The sequence below is a fragment of the Atractosteus spatula genome, chromosome 5 (genome assembly GCF_055471065.1).
Source record: "Atractosteus spatula isolate fAtrSpa1 chromosome 5, fAtrSpa1.hap1, whole genome shotgun sequence".
NCBI classification, from domain to species: domain Eukaryota; kingdom Metazoa; phylum Chordata; class Actinopteri; order Semionotiformes; family Lepisosteidae; genus Atractosteus; species Atractosteus spatula.
Window position 1 is genome coordinate 66,312,563 of NC_142710.1, and position 19,381 is coordinate 66,331,943.

At 57.8% G+C, this 19,381-nt stretch overlaps 1 protein-coding gene across 4 annotated transcripts; it reads right to left on the reverse strand.

Moving 5' to 3' along the window:
* Window positions 1-1,520: 1,520 nt before the first annotated feature.
* On the reverse strand, window positions 1,521-18,322 carry brpf1 (bromodomain and PHD finger containing, 1). 4 transcript variants are annotated; one of them, XM_088917447.1, is made up of 17 exons: window positions 18,070-18,322; window positions 15,769-16,114; window positions 14,454-15,237; window positions 13,870-14,059; window positions 12,930-13,217; window positions 11,919-12,445; window positions 11,622-11,787; window positions 10,867-10,998; window positions 10,065-10,193; window positions 9,596-9,965; window positions 8,891-9,187; window positions 8,367-8,627; window positions 8,107-8,254; window positions 7,058-7,191; window positions 5,861-5,979; window positions 5,219-5,373; window positions 1,521-4,811 (listed from the first exon to the last, which is right to left on the reverse strand). In XM_088917447.1, exons 3-17 carry the CDS (start codon window positions 15,194-15,196, stop codon window positions 4,628-4,630), a joined length of 3,843 nt encoding a protein of 1,280 aa, XP_088773573.1. In that variant the 5' UTR covers window positions 15,197-15,237; window positions 15,769-16,114; window positions 18,070-18,322; the 3' UTR covers window positions 1,521-4,627. The 4 variants fall into 4 exon arrangements, with proteins under 4 accessions (XP_088773573.1, XP_088773575.1, XP_088773574.1 ...); XM_088917449.1 differs by having other exon boundaries at window positions 17,981-18,322; XM_088917448.1 differs by having other exon boundaries at window positions 17,914-18,322.
* Window positions 18,323-19,381: the final 1,059 nt, after the last annotated feature.

Genomic DNA, 19,381 nt, shown 5'->3' on the forward strand with positions numbered 1-19,381 from the left:
GACAAATTCTAAAGGTCCCCATGAGGAAAGAGACACCGAGGAGAGAGAGACAAAACACACTGGCCAAGTGCCTGACCAGGGTGAGAGACAGCAAGAGGAAGAGAGAGGGGAGGGAGAGACAGGCCAGAGGAGAGAGGAGTGAGAGACAGGCCATAGGAGAGAGGGGGAGAGACAGGAGAGAGGAGAGATGAGAGAGGTGGAGAGACAGGTGAGGGGAGAGAAGAGAGAGATGACAGGGCAGACAGGAGGGAGGTGGGGGAGAGAGACCACTGGAGAAATCGGAAGAGGCAGAGGGGAGGGAGGAGGAAGAGAGGGGAGGGAGGCAGGCACAGGGAAAGACAGACAGAGCAACAGGGCTTCAGTAAAACAGCCCTCGCTGACCCCCTGCTTCCTGTTTCCTTGGCAACCCAGAACTAAAAAGCTGGGGAGGAAGTGAGGTCATTGCTTCGATTCACAGTCCTGCAATGTGACCTAAATAAGTACACACACATAGGCACAGTCACGCACACGTACACACTGGTCCCACAAAGGAGCAGCGCTGCGCCCTCCTCCGCCAGGCCAGTGCAGCTGGAACCCTCGTGGCTGAAGGTGGGCACCCCAGGTGTTGGGCACCTGTGTACTGTAGGTGTAGCTGCACCGAATGACCCTGGAACCCGAACACACAGGTGACTTCTGGAGCATCCTAGCCGAAAAGCGTCTGCAAGCACTGAACTAACACCCCGAGCAATGAATTCATTGAGTGTGCAGGACTCCCAGGCAAGGGGTACTGTAGAAAGCTGGCTCGATCCCTCATTCAGCCCGAGTCTGGGCTGCATCCCTGCTGTGCGAATCTCTAGTTCTGGCCACGTCCTCCGGCAGACAGGCTGAGTCAGGATGGAAATCACTGCTGTGGTTGACAGTAATAACAACCCTGATTCAAGTAGGGACGGAAAAGCTTATTTTCACAATCTGTGGGTTAGAGATGTATCAGTGTGTGCAGGACTCCAGGCAGGTGTGCAGTCTGTGCAGGTGAGCGTGCAGGACTCCAGGCAGGTGTGCAGTCTCTGCAGGTGAGCGTGCAGGACTCCAGGCAGGTGTGCAGTCCCTGCAGGTAAGTGTGCACACATGCTGAGCTCCTAAGTTTCAGGGAGGCCGTGTAACAGAACTACTGTTAGTTCTAGGCAACCTCTGCAGCAGACAGAGGCCCTACCAAGAGTCATGGCTTCTTGAAACAGTAATCCAGACTTATTTTCACAGGTAAAACCGACACCTTTTCTAGTTTATTTTGTGTTTCTAGATTAGTATCACATTAGAAGTCTTTATAGATCTCTGAATCTTCCCCTGCATTAGATGAGGATAAAGAGCTGAAACACAAGACGACTGAAACCTTTCACAATCAAACCCTTGAGCCAATTTTGGGTGAGAAAGCTTTGACAGATGTTACAGACAGCAGAACTAGAAATGCAGCACAAAGCCCGAGAGGAAAGCAGTAAAATAGTAACGTACAATAATAGGAGGAAACAAAAAAGCACACCAGTAAGTTATACAAAACTCAAATCTTTTATTAAATTTCTATTTATTTTTTTTATAAAAGTTCTAATACCGTTGGCATTAACCTAGAAGATAGTGATAAAATCCTCTGACACACTGGTGTGGCAGCACAGCAACGCGAGCTCCTCTTGAGAGAGGGGGAGCCGTCGGTTCTCAACAACCAGTTCCATGATTCTTCAACAGTTCATCCGTTAATTAGCGATTTCTTAAAAACACTGGAAGGAAATGTGGCGCCACAGTGTGCGGTCTCCCACCGACATGTTTTAAAAAAAAAAGTCACAACTTCAGATTTTCTTGAACACAGAAAAAAAAAATTCCAACGTCTGACTTGTGGTGTTGTGAAGACAGGAAGGTGTATTTCTCACCAGTCTGCACGCTAAAGCACAGATCGCTTGGTGTGCACCTGCAACTTGTCCCCGGGCCTCTGTCCCAGTCTGCCTGTCCTTATAGCTGTACTGGGGCCTGTGTCCCAGTCTGCCTGTCTTTATAACTGTTCCGGGGCCTGTGTCCCAGTCCGCCTGTCCTTATAGCTGTACTGGAGCCTGTATTCGTCTGCCTGTACTTGTAGCTGTACTGGGACCTGTGTCCCAGTCCGCCTGTTAACTAATCTGTTCTGAGGGCCCTCAATTTGGAATAGGAAGCTCATAATCTCAGCTCACAAGCAGGCCTCCTCTCCCGCTCAGACACACTGGCCTGTCTGCTGCTCAGAGGCTGAGCTCTGCTGCCCCTTACTGGTGCAGGCTGCCATTGCACGCTGGGGGGCTCAGCTCTTCCGCCACAGCCCAGCCCTGTCCTCCCTCCCATCCCAGAGCTACAGGCGGAGGTGCCCGGCACTGCAGTTAGTCAGGAGGCTTGCATGCAATAGTATAAAAAAAGAAGGATCTTGAGGAAGGACGTGGGAGAGTCAGGCCTTGGGAGAAAAGATCGGTGTGAAATTCCCTGCAGACTGTCACCATTACACCTCTTCTGACACTGTCAGACCAGACCAGACCGCCCAGCCCTCCAGTCTAAAGCAGATATTTAACACTGTCCAGGCCGGGTGCTGTCTGAAGGCCCTGACACACACACACACACACACACTGCTCTGAGCACCGAGGTGTACGGTTACAGTCACAGTACAGTCGGGCTTCACCGAAAGCCAGCAGTGGAACAGCCTGGAGTCGGACAAAGTAAACCCAGCCAGCCCTGCTGGGCAGGCAGGAGATGGACAGATCCCGATCCGTCAGTCCTTCCCTGTAATGCCAGTATCCCCCCTGGGGGAGAGGAAGACAGAGTCACTGGGCTGGTGCAGGTCAGGGGTGTCAGCTTACTGTTTAACAGGGCGCAGCAGGAGGAGGGCGAGGGCTGTGCCTGCCTGTGTCCCGGCTACATCCAAACAGCAGACCCACAATATACAGGCTGGCGCTGACAGAACGACGCCAGTGTTTAACACACACACAAATGGAGGAATCAAATTATATTTCAATCTATATATGAAGCTGGGGGGGGGGGCAATTCTGGTCTTGGGGGGTAGGTGTGACTGTAGGTTTTCACTCCAACTCAGCTTTAACGAGCTCAATCAGCTCATTATGGATTTAATGGGACAATTTCAATAGCTTCTCCCAGCTCTTCAGATGCTGCAGCTTTAAAGAGAGCTGGACACCCTGCAGACACACCGACCCCCCCCAGGACAGGCCTGGACACCCTACAGACACACCGACCCCCCCCGGACAGGACTGGGCACCCTGCAGACACACTGACCCCCCCCAGGACAGGCCTGGACACCCTGCAGACACACCAACCCCCCAGAACAGGACTGGACACCCTGCAGACACACTGACCTCTCCCAGGACAGGACTGGACACCCTGCAGACACACCGACCCCCCCAGGACAGGACTGGACACCTTGCAGACACACCGACCCCCCAGGACAGGATCGGACACCCTGCAGACACACTGACCCCCCAGGACAGGTCTGGACACCCTGCAGACACACTGACCCCAGGACAGGGGATACCAGCCCACTGCTGAGAAGGGAGGACTCTCCCTGTGGAGAAGTCAGTTACAGACATGACTGACCTGGACCAGTTCCAGTGTCCTGTTGTAACCGTGTAAAGTCTCCGACAGGCTCTTCACCTCTCACGTGTGGCCCCCAGCTCGTCTTCTAGAGCACACACCTGACCGTCCTAGTTTGTGCGCGTGTGTGTCCCCGCTGCCCACGAGCTCAGCCAGACTGAACAGCCCCAGCCCCCCCCTCCTCTGCAGCACAGCCCCCCAGTCCTGCAGGGTCACAGGGACTGATGCTCCTCACTATCTCCGAAAGCTCAGCTTTAACACAAGCAGGCCTCCGAGTCCAGCGCGTCAGTAAGAGCTCAGGTTGCACGAAAGCTCTTAACCTGCCCCCCACTTCCACCCCCGAGAACAGGACCCACCCATTCGGGAGGTCTGCAGGCAGGTGGCACTGCCAGGCCGTCACCCCCCAGGACAGGACAGCCACGCCTGGCAACCCCACAGTGCACTGCAGGCCGAGGCCCAGGCGTGTCCAGCAGTGTCCTGGGACGCTCATACGGACCCGGAACTACTCCCGAACGCGACAGAGTTGTTTCCTTCCAGCACATCAGGAGAAATTTCCTCACTGAAGACAGGATCCCAGCTTAAGCGGGACAGACGTCCTTGGTCTGGAGGGCAGAGGGGAGGGAGGAGAGGGGGGCTCAGCTCACAGACTGAGGGGTGGGAAGAGATACCGAAATGAAGCTGGATTTCTCTCCTCGGAGCTGTCCTGGGACCTCAGAGTCCCTGTTCCTCCTACGATCCCTCTGCTGCTGCGGGCAGCCCACTGCGTCAGTGTGCAGGGTTCCATTTCACAGTGGGCCCCCCGGTCGCTGTGTTACTCCCAGTGTGCAGCTGTGTACGTCAGCCTGGCCACAAGCCTCCTGGAAACACAGGCGCATCTGCGGTGCATCGGGGTGCCTGTGTGTGTCAGGTGTGTGTGTGTGCCAGTGAGTACAGTGTGTCAGGTGTATGTGTGTGTGTGCGCCAGTCAGGGGTTGGTCGGGGTGTGCAGTGGGTCGGTCTGGGGGTGTCGGTGCACGTGCCAGTTTCGGGGGGCGCCCGTCCATCAGTCCGTGTCGCTGGAGTCACTGGTCTGGTCCCCCTGCACCTTGCTGCGGTGCTGCATGGCGCGGTGGTACGCCACCTGCACCGACTTCCTGATGTTGGACTTCCTGCCCTCCAGCATCTTCTCCTTGTCCAGCTCCTGGTCCACACCCAGGGGGACCAGCTTGGTCCGCGGCAGCCACTGCCTGGAGAGACACAGCACAGGCCTGGGTCAGGCCTCTCCGAGAGAGAAAGTGAGAGGCTCAGAGAGACAGTGAGAGGCTCAGAGAGACAGTGAGAGACACACAGAGAGGGAGAGACACTGAGAGGCTCAGAGAGGGAGAGACACTGAGAGGCTCAGAGGGACAGTGAGAGACACACAGAGAGGGAGAGACAGTGAGAGACACACAGAGAGGGAGAGACAGTGAGAGGCACAGAGAGGGAGAGACAGTGAGAGGCACACAGAGAGAGAGAGACAGCGAGAGGCACACAGAGAGGGAGAGACAGTGAGAGGCACAGAGAGGGAGAGACAGTGAGAGGCACACAGAGAGGGAGAGACAGCGAGAGGCACAGAGAGGGAGAGACACTGAGAGGCTCAGAGAGAGAGGCTGACCAGGTCCTCTTGTTGTCGAAGAACAGCACCAGGAAGAGGTGCTCGCGGGCCTCCTGCGTCATCTGCTCTCCCAGCTTCAGCACATCTAGGGGGGGCACAGGGATGGGCACCCCACGGTGAAACACCCCCTCCCTGGGCATCTTCGGGTCAATGATCTGAGAGAGGAGGGGAGGGGAGACAAGGGATATAATAGAAGCTGGAGAAGATATAACTAAAAGCTGTTCTGGGCTGTGTGTTTGTGCAGGTGTCCAAGCTGCTGTGTGTTCTTGGGCCCTGCAGGCTGATGTAGTCTCACACTGTGGACTTCTGCCCCCTGGTGGCCACGCCTGGTGTTGCAGTAGAGGCTGTGACCTTGCAGTGCCGTAGGTAAGAACCGAATCTGTCCTCCTGGTGGCGCTGTGCTAGCTCAGGAGCCACAGTGGGCGAGAGGAAGCTGCTGAAGAAGGAGCTCCTGGGTTCAAAACCCAGCTCAGTCACTGACCCGCTGTGTGTCTACTGAGCACATCCCCAGAGTGGTACTACTGCTGCTCCTGGCCACCCCTCGGGGGAGGCTCATGGCAAGAAAGGCTATGGAGAGCTGAACGACCCGACGAGGAGATCCAGGGTGACTCAGGGCACGGTGGAATTAATTAAGAGTCTCACCAGCGCGGGGTACGAGGGGTAGCCACGGCACTTGGCCCAGACCAGGTCCAGCGCGTCCAGTGGGGCGAACTCGTCCGTCGTCATCCAGCAGCCCGAGCGACCGCGGCCCGACCGCACCACTGCAACAGAGCACAGCCCAGCCTCAGTACACACACTGTACACTACACACACTGTACACTCAACAGAGCACAGCCCAGCCTCAGTACACACACTGTACACTACACACACTGTACACTCAACAGAGCACAGCCCAGCCTCAGTACACACACTGTACACTACACACACTGTACACTCAACAGAGCACAGCCCACCCTCAGTACACACACTGTACACTACACACACAACAGAGCACAGCCCAGCCTCAGTACACACACTGTACACTACACACACTGTACACTCAACAGAGCACAGCCCAGCCTCAGTACACACACTGTACACTACACACACTGTACACTCAACAGAGCACAGCCCAGCCTCAGTACACACACTGTACACTCAACAGAGCACAGCCCATCCTCAGTACACACACTGCTCACACAAAAGAGCACAGCCCAGCCTCAGTATACACACTGCACACACAACAGAGCACAGCCCAGCCTCAGTACACACACTGCACACATACTGCACACAATGCTACAGAGCCACACAGCTCACAACACACACAGACTAAGTATCTGACCAGGGTGAGAGACAGCAAAGACAAACAGACCCTGTTGTACAGACTCAGTGAGCACAGCCTGGCCATAGAAACCGGACACAGGCAGACCTGGCTGTCCAGAGAGGACAGTGACCACAGCATGGCCATAGAAAAAGGACACAGATGCATTTTCTGCTGCACTGTAAGAAATACTCTGGGATTAGACAAACATTCTTCCCTAAAATAAAAAACCTAATCCCAGAATTCCCACACCTGCCAGGCCCGAACAGCCCTCAATCCTGCTGGGAAAGGAAACTCAACACAGCTGCAGCCCAGCATGTGATCTCCTGTCCCAGCCCGAGGGACAGACCGTGAGCATCGCGGATAATACGCTTTGCAAACAGTTATTGCTTTGGCAGCACTGTAATTCATCGGTTGGGCACAAAAAGCTTGGTGAATTTGAATACAGAAAAAGTAGAAAGGACCGACATGATGACGAGAGAGACAGGGCACAGGGCACAGGACAGACAGGCAGAGACAACACTCCTGGCAGGACTCACTGTGAGACACGCCACGCCCGCTGCCAACCGAGTAGGACTCGTTCTCGGTGCCGGACGTCTCCTCGCTGCTGTCCTCCGGAAACGCTGAGCGGGAGAATGATGGCTTTCCTCGGCCCTGCTTTGAGGGAGTGGTGCTGAGGGACATGGAGAGGAAAGCGAAGGTCTTTCTTAACATTTGGAAAAGTTTTGTCCTGCAGTGTCTTGGTACAGTTCTCTCTGTCTCTGTTCCTCAGTACCTGGTGCAGTTCTCTCTCTGTCTCTGTTCCTCAGTACCTGGTGCAGTTCTCTCTGTCTCTGTTCCTCAGTACCTGGTGCAGTTCTCTCTGTCTCTGTTCCTCAGTACCTGGTGCAGTTCTCTCTCTGTCTCTGTTCCTCAGTACCTGGTGCAGTTCTCTCTCTGTCTCTGTTCCTCAGTACCTGGTGCAGTTCTCTCTGTCTCTGTTCCTCAGTACCTGGTGCAGTTCTCTCTGTCTCTGTTCCTCAGTACCTGGTACAGTTCTCTCTGTCTCTGTTCCTCAGTACCTGGTGCAGTTCTCTCTGTCTCTGTTCCTCAGTACCTGGTACAGTTCTCTCTGTCTCTGTTCCTCAGTACCTGGTGCAGTTCTCTCTGTCTCTGTTCCTCAGTACCTGGTGCAGTTCTCTCTCTGTCTCTGTTCCTCAGTACCTGGTGCAGTTCTCTCTGTCTCTGTTCCTCAGTACCTGGTACAGTTCTCTCTGTCTCTGTTCCTCAGTACCTGGTGCAGTTCTCTCTGTCTCTGTTCCTCAGTACCTGGTGCAGTTCTCTCTGTCTCTGTTCCTCAGTACCTGGTACAGTTCTCTCTGTCTCTGTTCCTCAGTACCTGGTGCAGTTCTCTCTGTCTCTGTTCCTCAGTACCTGGTGCAGTTCTCTCTGTCTCTGTTCCTCAGTACCTGGTGCAGTTCTCTCTGTCTCTGTTCCTCAGTACCTGGTACAGTTCTCTCTGTCTCTGTTCCTCAGTACCTGGTGCAGTTCTCTCTGTCTCTGTTCCTCAGTACCTGGTACAGTTCTCTCTGTCTCTGTTCCTCAGTACCTGGTGCGGTCGGATGCTGCGCTGCTGCTGGTGGTGGTTGAGGACTCGGAGTCCGAGCTGGAGCGCGGCAGGCTGCGCTCGTTACGGTAGACGCGGAAACTCTCCGTCACAGGCTGGCTGCCACCATCGAAGCCATTGGAGGGCAGACCTTGTGGGTAGAAGCAGAGGGTTACGGTCTCTCCCCGGATCTCGCCCCAGTTCTGCAGGCCCGGCAGGAGATCGAGGGGGACACGTGCGCTCGTCGTCCTGCGGCGTCTTACCCAGCGCGGGCTCCTCGTTGTCGCTCTCGCTCTCCGAGCTGGAGCTGGTGCGCGGGCTTCGGGGGCGCTTCCTCTGCAGGGGCAGCTGGGGGGGCCCCACGGGGCTGGGCCCGCTCAGCCCGGGACCCCCGTCACGGTTCTTGGGGGGCCGGCCGGGCCTCTTGGGGGGGCCAGCCGTCTTGGGGTTCTTCTTGGAGAAGAGGACTGAGGTGCGGCGCCCCACTTCCGGAGCCAGCGCGGAGGACGAGGAGGCGCCCAGCTCTGAGGACGGGAGAGGGAGGGAAAGTCAGACGTCCAATCAGAGGACAGGCCCGCTAAAATCCGTCAAGGAATCGAACAGGTGACACTGCGAGCTCTTCGCCTGCTGCTCCCCGGGCTCAATCTGAAGAGCTCCGAGCTCCGCTGCTGAGCGGCAGGAGTCCTGTCTGCCGCCAGCAAGGGCGCCAGAGAGCTCTTCCTCGGGAGGGGAGCTGTGGCAGCGTTTCCTCCCCCAGGAGAGCCCAGCAGTGTCACCCCTCGGTTACCTTTGCCCCCCATCTCGTGGCTGCTGCTCTCGCCTCCCTCGTCGTGCCGCGGGGTGCCGGGGGCGTGGTGGGGCAGGGGGGTGCCCCGCTCGCCGCCCCCCTCGCGCCCCGCGGCGGCGCCCTCCCGCTGGTGCGCCAGCTTGCGCTTGATGACGGTCATCTCCTTGCGCAGGGCCTTGGCGCGGCGCGAGCGGCCGATGCTGTGCTTGCCCGCGCTGACCTCGTCGAAGCGCTGCTGCAGGACACGCAGCTGCTCTGCCAGCGGGAGGCGCCGCCTGTTCTCCGGCAACAGCAGGTCTGAGAGGGAGAGGAGGGAGAGCAGGAAGAGGGGAGGGGAAAGAGGAGGGAGGAGGGAGAGGGGAGAGAGGAGAGAGGAGAGAGGAGAGAAGAGGGATAGGAGGAGGGAAGGAGAGGGAGGAGAGAGGAGGGAGATAGGAGGAGGCGAGGCGAGAGGAGGGGGATAGGAGGAGGGAAGAAGAGAGAGGGAGGAGAGAGGAGGGAGATAGGAGCAGGGAAGAAGAGAGAGGGGAGGAGAGACGAGGGGGACAGGAGGAGAGAAGGAGAGGGAGGGGAGAAGAGAGGAAGCGAATACACAGAGAGGAAAAGGGACAGAGAAGAGTTAGAAATAAGGAACAGGGAAGAGAATCCTCTCAGGCGGCGAGAGAGACAAGGACAGAGGAAGAAAGAGAAATGATGATTTCTCACCGTCCTCCTGAGCCGCAGCTGCCCTCTCCCTCTCTCTGTCCCTGTCCCTCTCCCTGTCTCTCTCCCGCTCCCTCTCCCGGGGGGGCTCGGACCCGGGCTCGCGGGGCAGGTGCATGCCCGTCTCGTGATCAAAGCCGATCCGCTCGGCCTGGCGCCTGGCCTGCCGCAGCACGGCGCCCCCTGTCTCCCGCAGCCGCAGCGCCGCGCGGTAGAAGACCGTGTCCTTGGCGTTGTACTTGAGGCAGTTGTCCACGATGAGGCTGAAGTCGTCCTCGAAGTCCTTGAAGCTGAGGTAGCGGTGGGACTCCAGGCTGCTCCACATCGTCTGGAAGTCCATGGGCCGCTCGATGTGGTCCAGGTAGTCGGGCACCTGAGCAGAGGCGGATACAGGACAGGTGGGCACCTGCTCAGACGGCCACAGCGCTGGCCCGGGGCGCGGCCAGCCGGCCAGCGGTCAGCGGGTCAGTACCTCGGCCAGCGGAACGGGCTCGGCGAAGAAGTGGCTGGTGTCGCGGTCCTGCAGCTGCTCCAGGGTGCTGCGCAGCAGGATGAGGAAGGGCGTCAACTGCATCTCCAGGGCCAGCTGCTGCACCTTGATCTGGAAAAGACACCTCGTCACCGCCCTCCCCCTCCTCCATCGTCCTCTCTCTCTCTCCCTCTCCTCACTCCCTCACTCTCTCTTTCTCCCCCTCCATCCCTTGATCTCTCTCTCCCTCCATCCCTCGCTCGCTCTCTCCCTCTCCTCCACCCCTCACTCTGTCTCTCCCCCTCCTCTTCCAACCCTCGCATTTCTCTCCCTCTCCTCCAAACATCGATCTCTCTCTCCCCCCCCTCCTCCATCCCTTGCTTTGTCTCTCTCCCTCGTCTGTCTCTGATTATCCCTGCCGGCAGTGGGAGCACAGCCTGTCCTCTCTGGGCTGCCAGGTCTGCCTGTGTCCAGTTTACACTTTCAAATATCTGTAGCCAGCGTTTTATGGGGGAGCGGGGGTTGATGTTGTAGGTTCTCCTCCTAGCAGGGCAGAAAGGCCCCTGTGCCTTCTCCTTCACTGCCAGACTGTCCCAGACCGTCAGTCCCAGGGTTGTGTAGCTCCAGGGTGTTGTTGTTCAGTGTGAAGTGGGTCCTGCTTCCCCGAGATCCCCCTCCTCTCCCTCTCGATCCCCTGCTCTCACCCCTCCCCCCGGCACTGCCCCTCGTTTCCCTGTCCACCTCCCTCCTTCCCTCCTCCTTTCCTGGCTCCCACCCCTCCCCCTGGCCTCCCTCCCTCCCTCACCGTCTCCCTCTTCAGCTTCTCCCGCTTGCGGATGAGCTCCACCAGCAGCCTGGCTCTCTCCAGGTCGTGCCTCAGCCTCTGCCAGGACTTGAGCTGCTCCTTCAGGGCCGAGTGCTTCTCCTCGCTGTCCCTCTGAGCGCCGCCAGGCACGCACACGCCCACGCCACACGCAGGGAGGAGACAGAGACCACAAAGACAATGAGAAACACAGCAGAAGCCAAATCTGTAACCTGCTTTCTGGCCAAATGGGCTTAACCCCTGCCTGCCGGGACGAGTGCGTTTGCAGTCAACCGAGAAGCACTGCTGACAACACCTTCCAAGAGGAGAGAGTGACCTCAGCTCACACACAGGGTGCAAGAGCACCAGCCTGCATCCTCAGGTCCTGCCCTGGGAGCCCAGACCTCCAGCAGCAGAGCAGGGCAGGGCAGGGGTGTACAATACAGGACAGTGTCAGACAGGTGGAGGTGCTCAGGTGTTTTTATGTATGACAGGTGTGTATGATACTGGGACAGACAGGTGGAGGTGCTCAGGTGTGTGTGAGACAGGTGTGTATGATACTGGGACAGACAGGTGGAGGTGCTCAGGTGTGTGTGAGACAGGTGTGTATGATACTGGACAGTGTCAGACAGGCGGAGGTGCTCAGGTGTGTGTGAGACAGGTGTGTATGATACTGGGACAGACAGGCGGAGGTGCTCAGGTGTGTGTGATACTGGGACAGACAGGCGGAGGTGCTCAGGTGTGCATCCAGTACTTACAGAGGGAACCTGCTCGGTGTTGCGCTGTGACTGCAGGTGAGTCTGCAGCCTCCGCAGCAGAGGGACGCCGTTGCGCGACTGTCGCTTCAGGGTCCAGTAGCTGTGCAGCCGCTGCATGAACTGGCTCTTCCTGGGCACCGTGAGCCGGCTGGTGATCTTGCTGAGCCTGTGAGAGGAGAGGCAGGAATTCACAGGGGCGGCGGAGCTCGGAGAGAGTGTGTTCGACGGTTGCAACTCGGCATCCCCGCTGAGAGCTGTAAACTCTGGGGTCACAGAATCTCACCCTGGACCCCGTACCTGTGTGGCGGGATGCAGGGTACGGACACCACGGGCGCTGCCGCCCTCTTCTCTGCCAGGATCTTCCTCGCCTTCTTCATCTTCAGCCGGGACTTGGCCTTGGCCCGCTTCACGCGCTCCGAGCTCCAGCCCTTGGCGTCGTCGTCGTGCGCGCCCAGGTCGTCGTCGTCCTCGGGCTCGCCCTCGCTGTGGGAGGAGCCCCCCGGGCCCACCGCGCCCCCGGGGCCCCCGGCCGAGCCGCGGCGCGCCGAGCCGGGGGGCGTGTGAATGTCGCAGTAGGCGGTCTTGCGCACGCTGAAGGAGGTGCCGTTGGCGCCGGTCTCGCGCACCGGCTCCATCTTCATGTAGAGCCCCGCCTGCTGCGCGCAGGTGACGTGGAAGGCGGTGTAGCAGTTGGCCTTGTGGCACTGGATGCAGGCGCCGGAGCCGCGCTGCTTGCAGATGTAGCAGGTCAGCTTCCAGCGCGCCGGGGGGATGTGCTCGATGCTGTCGATCGGCTCCAGGAACACAGTGTTGGCAAAGCACACCTACGCAGGGAGGGGGCCGGACGTCACGGATCAGAAACAAATATGGCTTGACTCGTCTTGTTCCGTTTTTTCCCCTTTGTGCTCTCTATACCCCGTCTGTCTGTCTCCCTCTGAACTGCTCTCTATACCCCGTCTGTCTGTCTCCCTCTAAACTGCTCCCTACACCCCGTCTGTCTGTCTCCCTCTGAACTGCTCTCTATACCCCGTCTGTCTGTCTCCCTCTAAACTGCTCCCTACACCCCGTCTGTCTGTCTCCCTCTAAACTGCTCCCTACACCCCGTCTGTCTGTCTCCCTCTAAACTGCTCTCTATACCCCGTCTGTCTGTCTCCCTCTAAACTGCTCTCTATACCCCGTCTGTCTGTCTCCCTCTAAACTGCTCTCTATACCCCGTCTGTCTGTCTCCCTCTGAACTGCTCCCTACACCCTGTCTGTTTGCTCCCTACGACGTCTCCCCGCCTCCACCCCTGCCCTCCTCTCCCTCACCTCGGGTATCCACAGTGCACAGACCACGTGGGCCCAGCGGGCGTCGTCAGTCTGCTTGAAGGCTCCGCCCTTGTTGGGGCAGAGGGCACAGTCCACGGCGCGGGAGGGCGACTGCAGGCAGCGGCGGCACAGCCACTGGCCCTCGGGGATGTAGGGCACGCCGTAGCACTCCTGGTGCACCGCCAGGTTGCACATGTCGCAGAACAGGATGACGTTGCTGTTCTGGCACTCGCCGTCGTTGCAGATGCAGCACACGGCGTCCTCGTCGATCAGGGCGCTGGGGTCGGCCTGCAACAGGGGAGGGAACAGGGTCAGCAGGAGTGCAGGAGGGGAGGGGAGGGGACGGGCTCGGCCGGAGTCCAGGAGGGAGGGGACGGGCTCGGGAGGAGTGCAGGAGGGAGGGGACGGGCCCGGGAGGAGTGCAGGAGGGGAGGGGAAGGGCTCGGCCAGAGTGCAGGAGGGGAGGGGACGGGCTCGGCCGGAGTGCAGGAGGGAGGGGACGGGCTCGGGAGGAGTGCAGGAGGGAGGGGACGGGCTCGGGAGGAGTGCAGGAGGGGAGGGGAAGGGCTCGGGAGGAGTGCAGGAGGGGAGGGGACGGGCTCGGCCGGAGTGCAGGAGGGGAGGGGACGGGCTCGGCCGGAGTGCAGGAGGGGAGGGGACGGGCTCGGCCGGAGTGCAGGAGGGGAGGGGACGGGCTCGGCCGGAGTGCAGGAGGGAGGGGACGGGCTCGGGAGGAGAGCAGGAGGGAGGGGACGGGCTCGGGAGGAGTGCAAGAGGGGAGGGGACGGGCTCGGCCGGAGTGCAGGAGGTTAGGGGACGGGCTCGGCCAGAGTGCAGGAGGGGAGGGGACGGGCTCGGCCGGACTGCAGGAGGGGAGGGGATGGGCTCGGCAGGAGTGCAGGAGAGCTGACCAGCGGTAGGGAGCAGGAGACGGACAGACCTTGTTGTGGCTCTCGAAGTAGGACTCCTTCTCCAGCCGGTCCATCAGGTACTCGAACACCTCCTGTGGGATGAACGCAACCCCATCGCTTCGGCGGCGGTCATTCATGATGTCTAGCCAGATGTAGTCTTCCTCGTCCATGTCGTACTCCACCTCTTCGTCCAGCTCCTCCACGGACTTGTCTATGTACCTGCGGGGGGAGACGCAATCTGAGTCGAGTGACGGACACTGAGGAATCTGAGGGGGCAGACCGCCATCTTCTCACTCCAGGGACCGAGATGGGTAGGAAGGTGAGGGAGACAGCAACTTGGCAGAGATCCACGACTACCTGCCAAAGGAACTGGACACAGGCTCAGTGACCACAGCCAGGCCAGAGAAACTGGACACAGGCTCAGTGACCACAGCCTGGACAGAGAAACTGGACACAGGCTCAGTGACCACAGCCTGGACAGAGAAACTGGACACAGGCAGACCTGGCTGCCCATAGGACAGGCTGTGCTCCCACTGCCAGCTCAGCCCAGAAGCAGCGACCGGAGGGAGCGAGAGAGGGGGGTCAAGCGAGAGCCGGCGGACACTACGCTCACCTGTAGTAGGAGGTCGGCCGTGGGGGCGCGTCGGGGCGCTCCTGGTCCAGCTCGCGGTACACCACCTCAGGCAGCTTCACGGCGGGGCCAGAGGGGGCGCTGTGGTGGTGCGCCGCGGCCGCGGCCGCCTCCTTCTTCTTCTCCTTGCTCTTGTGCTTGCCGGCCTTGGGCGTGGCGCCCTTCCCGCCGTTCGCCTTGGCGCCCCCCGCCGCGGGGGTGTCCGGCCGGTCCTTGCCGCCCCCATCGCCTGCCGCCCCCTCCCCCCCCGCGGCCCCCGCGCCTGCGCCCCCCCCGGGGCCGGCTGGGGGCTCGTCCCCGGCGCTCTCGTCCTCGGACACCACGTCCAGGCTCTCGAAGATGCTGATGCGGTGGACGCGGCCCTGGATCTCCAGCTCCACCATGCGCTGCGCTTGGGCGTAGGTCATGGCCTCGCGCCCGGGCGACTGCGACAGCTCCGATCGCGCCGGGCTGCCGGGGGGCGGGGTCCCCGCCGCGCCCCCCGGGCCCCCGTCGCCGTCCTCGCCCCCGCCGCCCCGCGGCTGCCGGCCCTTCCTCTTGGGCTTGCGCTGCGGGGGGCCGCCCGGCGCGGGCGGGGGGCTGGCGTGGTCGTAGTGGTACAGGTGGTACTCGATGCCACTGTAGCTCTTGTAGACCTTGCGGCAGCTCTCCACCGGGCACTCGTACGGAGGCTTGGTGGCCCGCAGGTTGTGGCAGAACGTCTTCACGTCGAAGTCCAGACCCATGGCAGCGAGGCGGTCCGGCCCACGAGAATCAGACCTTACACCTGCGGCAGGGATAGGGAGGGAGGGAGAAAGGGGCAGGAGAGGGTGGGAGACAGAGAGGGAGACAGGAGGAAGCGGGTGACTCAGACCTGAGCCGCAGGCCTCAACAGAACTCGGACCTGTCGGTCACCAGGTCCAGTGACTTCCGACAGACAGAAGCAGCAGCCCAGACTGCACTCCTGCACAGGTGTGTTCTGGAGGAACAGAAGTGTGTGTTTGCGTGTGCTGGGGGGGTCACTAGCGATGAGACACACATACAGCGGGGGGGGGGGGGGGGGGGGCTGGAGTTTCACACTGAACCACACAGCAGACTACTGGGCATCCCGTCGCCATGGACACCCTCCCATCTCCCTGACAACCTGTGCGGGGTACCATCGATAACAGCCACGCCACCCCCAGATTCAAAACAAAACGCGACTGCGGGGCCTGTGGTTTCCCACGGCTCCAGTCTGGGACTGGCGCTGAACAGACGGCGCGTTCCAAACTCCAGGCGGCAGCGCCTCCGCCGGCGCGCACCGCGGGACCACACTCACCAGGCTCGCCACGGCGGGCAGCTGCCGCATCGCGTCCTCTGCCCCGGCGGCTCCCGGCGCCCACTCACACAGCACAGCGCGCGCAGACGGGACGCCGCGGCCCAGCTCATCAGCCCGCCCGGACCCCCTCAGCACTGCATGTGGGCGGCCCGGCCGCCGGCGCTCCCGCCTCCGTCCGAGAAACCGCTCCGGCGCCTCACGGACTTTGCTCGCAAAAATGTTGGTGGTTTTTTTTAAACGAACAAAGAGATCTTTTCTCCTCCGGCTGCGAGTGTTGATCAGGATGGCACCAAGTGAGGTCCGTCTCACTTCTCCCCACTTTCTTTCTGCAGCAAATTCCAGCTCCCTGGAAGTTAAAACAGGGAAAAGCCGTTAGGATCCCTCCCTGGCTTTGAGAGAACAGCCCCAGGAATTCTGTGGCGGCAACAGCTAACGACAACAGAACCAATATACTGTATATACACACACACACAGTATATATACGCACACTGTACATATACACACACTGTACACACACATACTGTATATATAAACACACTGTACACACACACACTGTACATACACACACACTATACACACTGTATATATAAACACACTGTACACACACTGTATATATACACACACAGCACACACACTGTATATACACACACAGCACACACACTGTAAATATACACACACACACATCAACAGACCCGATATACTGTATATACACACACTGTACACACGCACACTGTACATATACACACAGTACACACAGAGTACACGCACACAGTATATACACACACTGTACATATACACAAAGAGTACACACACACACTGTACATATACACACTGTACACACAGAGTACACGCACACACGGTATATACACACACTGTACACACAAATCAACAGACCCGATATACTGTATATACACACAGTACACGCACACACAGTATATACACAAACTGTACACACACACAGTACATGCACACACAGTATATACATGCACTGTACACACACATCAAAAGACCCGATATACTGTATATACACAAACTGTACACACACACAGTACATGCACACAGTACACGCACACACAGTATATACACACTGTACACACAAATCAACAGACCCGATATACTGTATATACACACAGTACACACACACACAGTATATACACAAACTGTACACACACACAGTACATGCACACACAGCATATACACACACTGTACACACAGAGTACACGCACATCAACAGACCCAATATACTGTATATACACACAATGTACACACATTCAACAGAACTGACATACTATATAGTATACACACACAGTGCCCATCCTCCTGCACACACCAGCAGTGTGTATACACACACACAGTGCCCGTCCTCCTGCCCACACCAGCAGTGTGTATACACACCAGCAGTGTGTATACACACACACAGTGCCTATCCTCCTGTACACACCAGCAGTGTGTATACACACACACAGTGCCTGTCCTGCCCACACCAGCAGTGTGTAAACACACACACACAGTGCCCATTCTCCTGCACACACCAGCAGTGTGTTTACACACACACAGTGCCCGTCCTCCTGTACACACCAGCATTGTGTATACACACACACAGTGCCTATCCTCCTGTACACACCAGCAGTGTGTATACACACACACAGTGCCTGTCCTGCCCACACCAGCAGTGTGTAAACACACACACACAGTGCCCGTCCTCCTGCACAAACCAGCAATGTGTATACACACACTGCTCATCCTCCTGCACACACCAGCAGTGTGTATACACACACACAGTGCCCGTCCTCCTGTACACACCAGCAGTGTGTATACACACACTGCTCATCCTCCTGCACACACCAGCAGTGTGTATACACACACACAGTGCCCGTCCTCCTGTACACACCAGCAGTGTGTATACACACACACACAGAGCCCATTCTCCTGCACACACCGGCAGTGTGTACACACACACACACTGCATTTCCTACTGCTAATAGACATGTACTGTTCACACCCACTGCAATCAAACAGGGCGATTCCAAATCGGGCGCAGTACATGCTGGAGGAGCCACACGGCCGGCGGACAGAGGTCCTGCCAGTACCCGACCCGACCCGACCCGAGCAGCAGCTGACCCAGCCCGGAGAGGCTCTGCCTACCGCCGGCCGGACAGGGCGACACGACCCGCAGCCGACCCGCCGTCTGTCCCCGCAGCCCCGGACTCACGCCGAGCCGAGCTGAACCCACGGCCCCCGGCGCTGGCGTCGCTCTCGGGCGGGCTGGTCGGCAAGAGAGGCAGAGAAATGAGTAACTACCCGGGGTGAAGGCGGAATCAGAGCCGCTCCATTGTGGAGGAAGAATCCAGGAACTGGCGAACAATAGGGACGCGTGTCCGCACTTTCGACACACCGCTGTACCGCTCTTGATCGCGGCGGGAGTCGGACAATATTCTTCTCAGCTGCGGTGCCTCCTGTCACATCGCTTTCTTGAACCGGTTTTATTAAATAACCTATTTAATTGCCCCTTGGTCGCATGTTTTTTTTTCCGTCGTTCCTTCTGTCTGTTATTCCCCCCCCTTTCTGCCGTCTGGCGAATCTGACGTCGCGGATTGAAAAATAGCGGTGTTTCGCACTTTCCACACTTCGTGTTTCGTGTGAAAGGAGGCCGGGAGAGGCGAGCTATGCTGATGTTTATTTATTTTTTTATGTGCAATTCAACATGTAGTAGATCCGTGTTAGGGAAAACATGACTGTGCCCGTCCTCCTGCGCACACTGAATATTCGAATCTGCCGACATGAATCCCGGGTTGAGCTGAGCTCCGTGTAGCTCGCAATCGGTGTTCGAAAATAAACCTCTGGGAGTATTTCGGATGTTCTGGTCATTATAAGAATCGAGTTCAGGAAAAACTGGACTTTTATTTGCTTTACCTTTGGATGAAGGATGAGAAATCCTATTTGAGTAATTTATGATCTTACAGTGCGAATAACTAGTACAATGCGGTGCTGCAGTTATCCAGCTCACTGCCCGTGCCTGATGCCCTCTCTGAATTGTCTCTGTGGGCCACCGGGGGGCGCTGTGCTCCGCTCTCTGCAGCCCAGAAAGACCTCTGGTGCCGGTCGTGTTCGAGCCCAGTTGTGTGGTTCTGTGATTCGTCAGAGCTCTAGCTTTGTCCTACTTGTTTTCAGAATCTTATAATCTTATAAAAGCAATTTATTGTACATGAGGAAATTACTTAATTTGGACCCACATCTGAATTTAATCTCCCGTCAAAGATAAGCATGCAATTATTCTTAATCTTATTCTGCCAGAGACATGAAATTCACAATTACAGACGGTCTTAGTGTTGTAGCACAGCAGATGATATTGGCACACCACTTTTAAATCACACTTGTGTAATAAGAATATTAGACTATCTTATATAGCACCTTTAAAGGTGGCTTCTCAAAGCGCTTTTCTTTTTGTGGGTTCAGTCAGCAGAAAGAGGAGCAGTTGTGCAGGTACTTACTTGAAAACATAATTTTAGGGAACATATTAATTCATCAAGTAATATGTTCAAAGCAGTCAAAAAGATCACGGCAATACCTTTAATTTTAAAGTTAAAACATTTCCAGTTTGTGACTGTCGAGA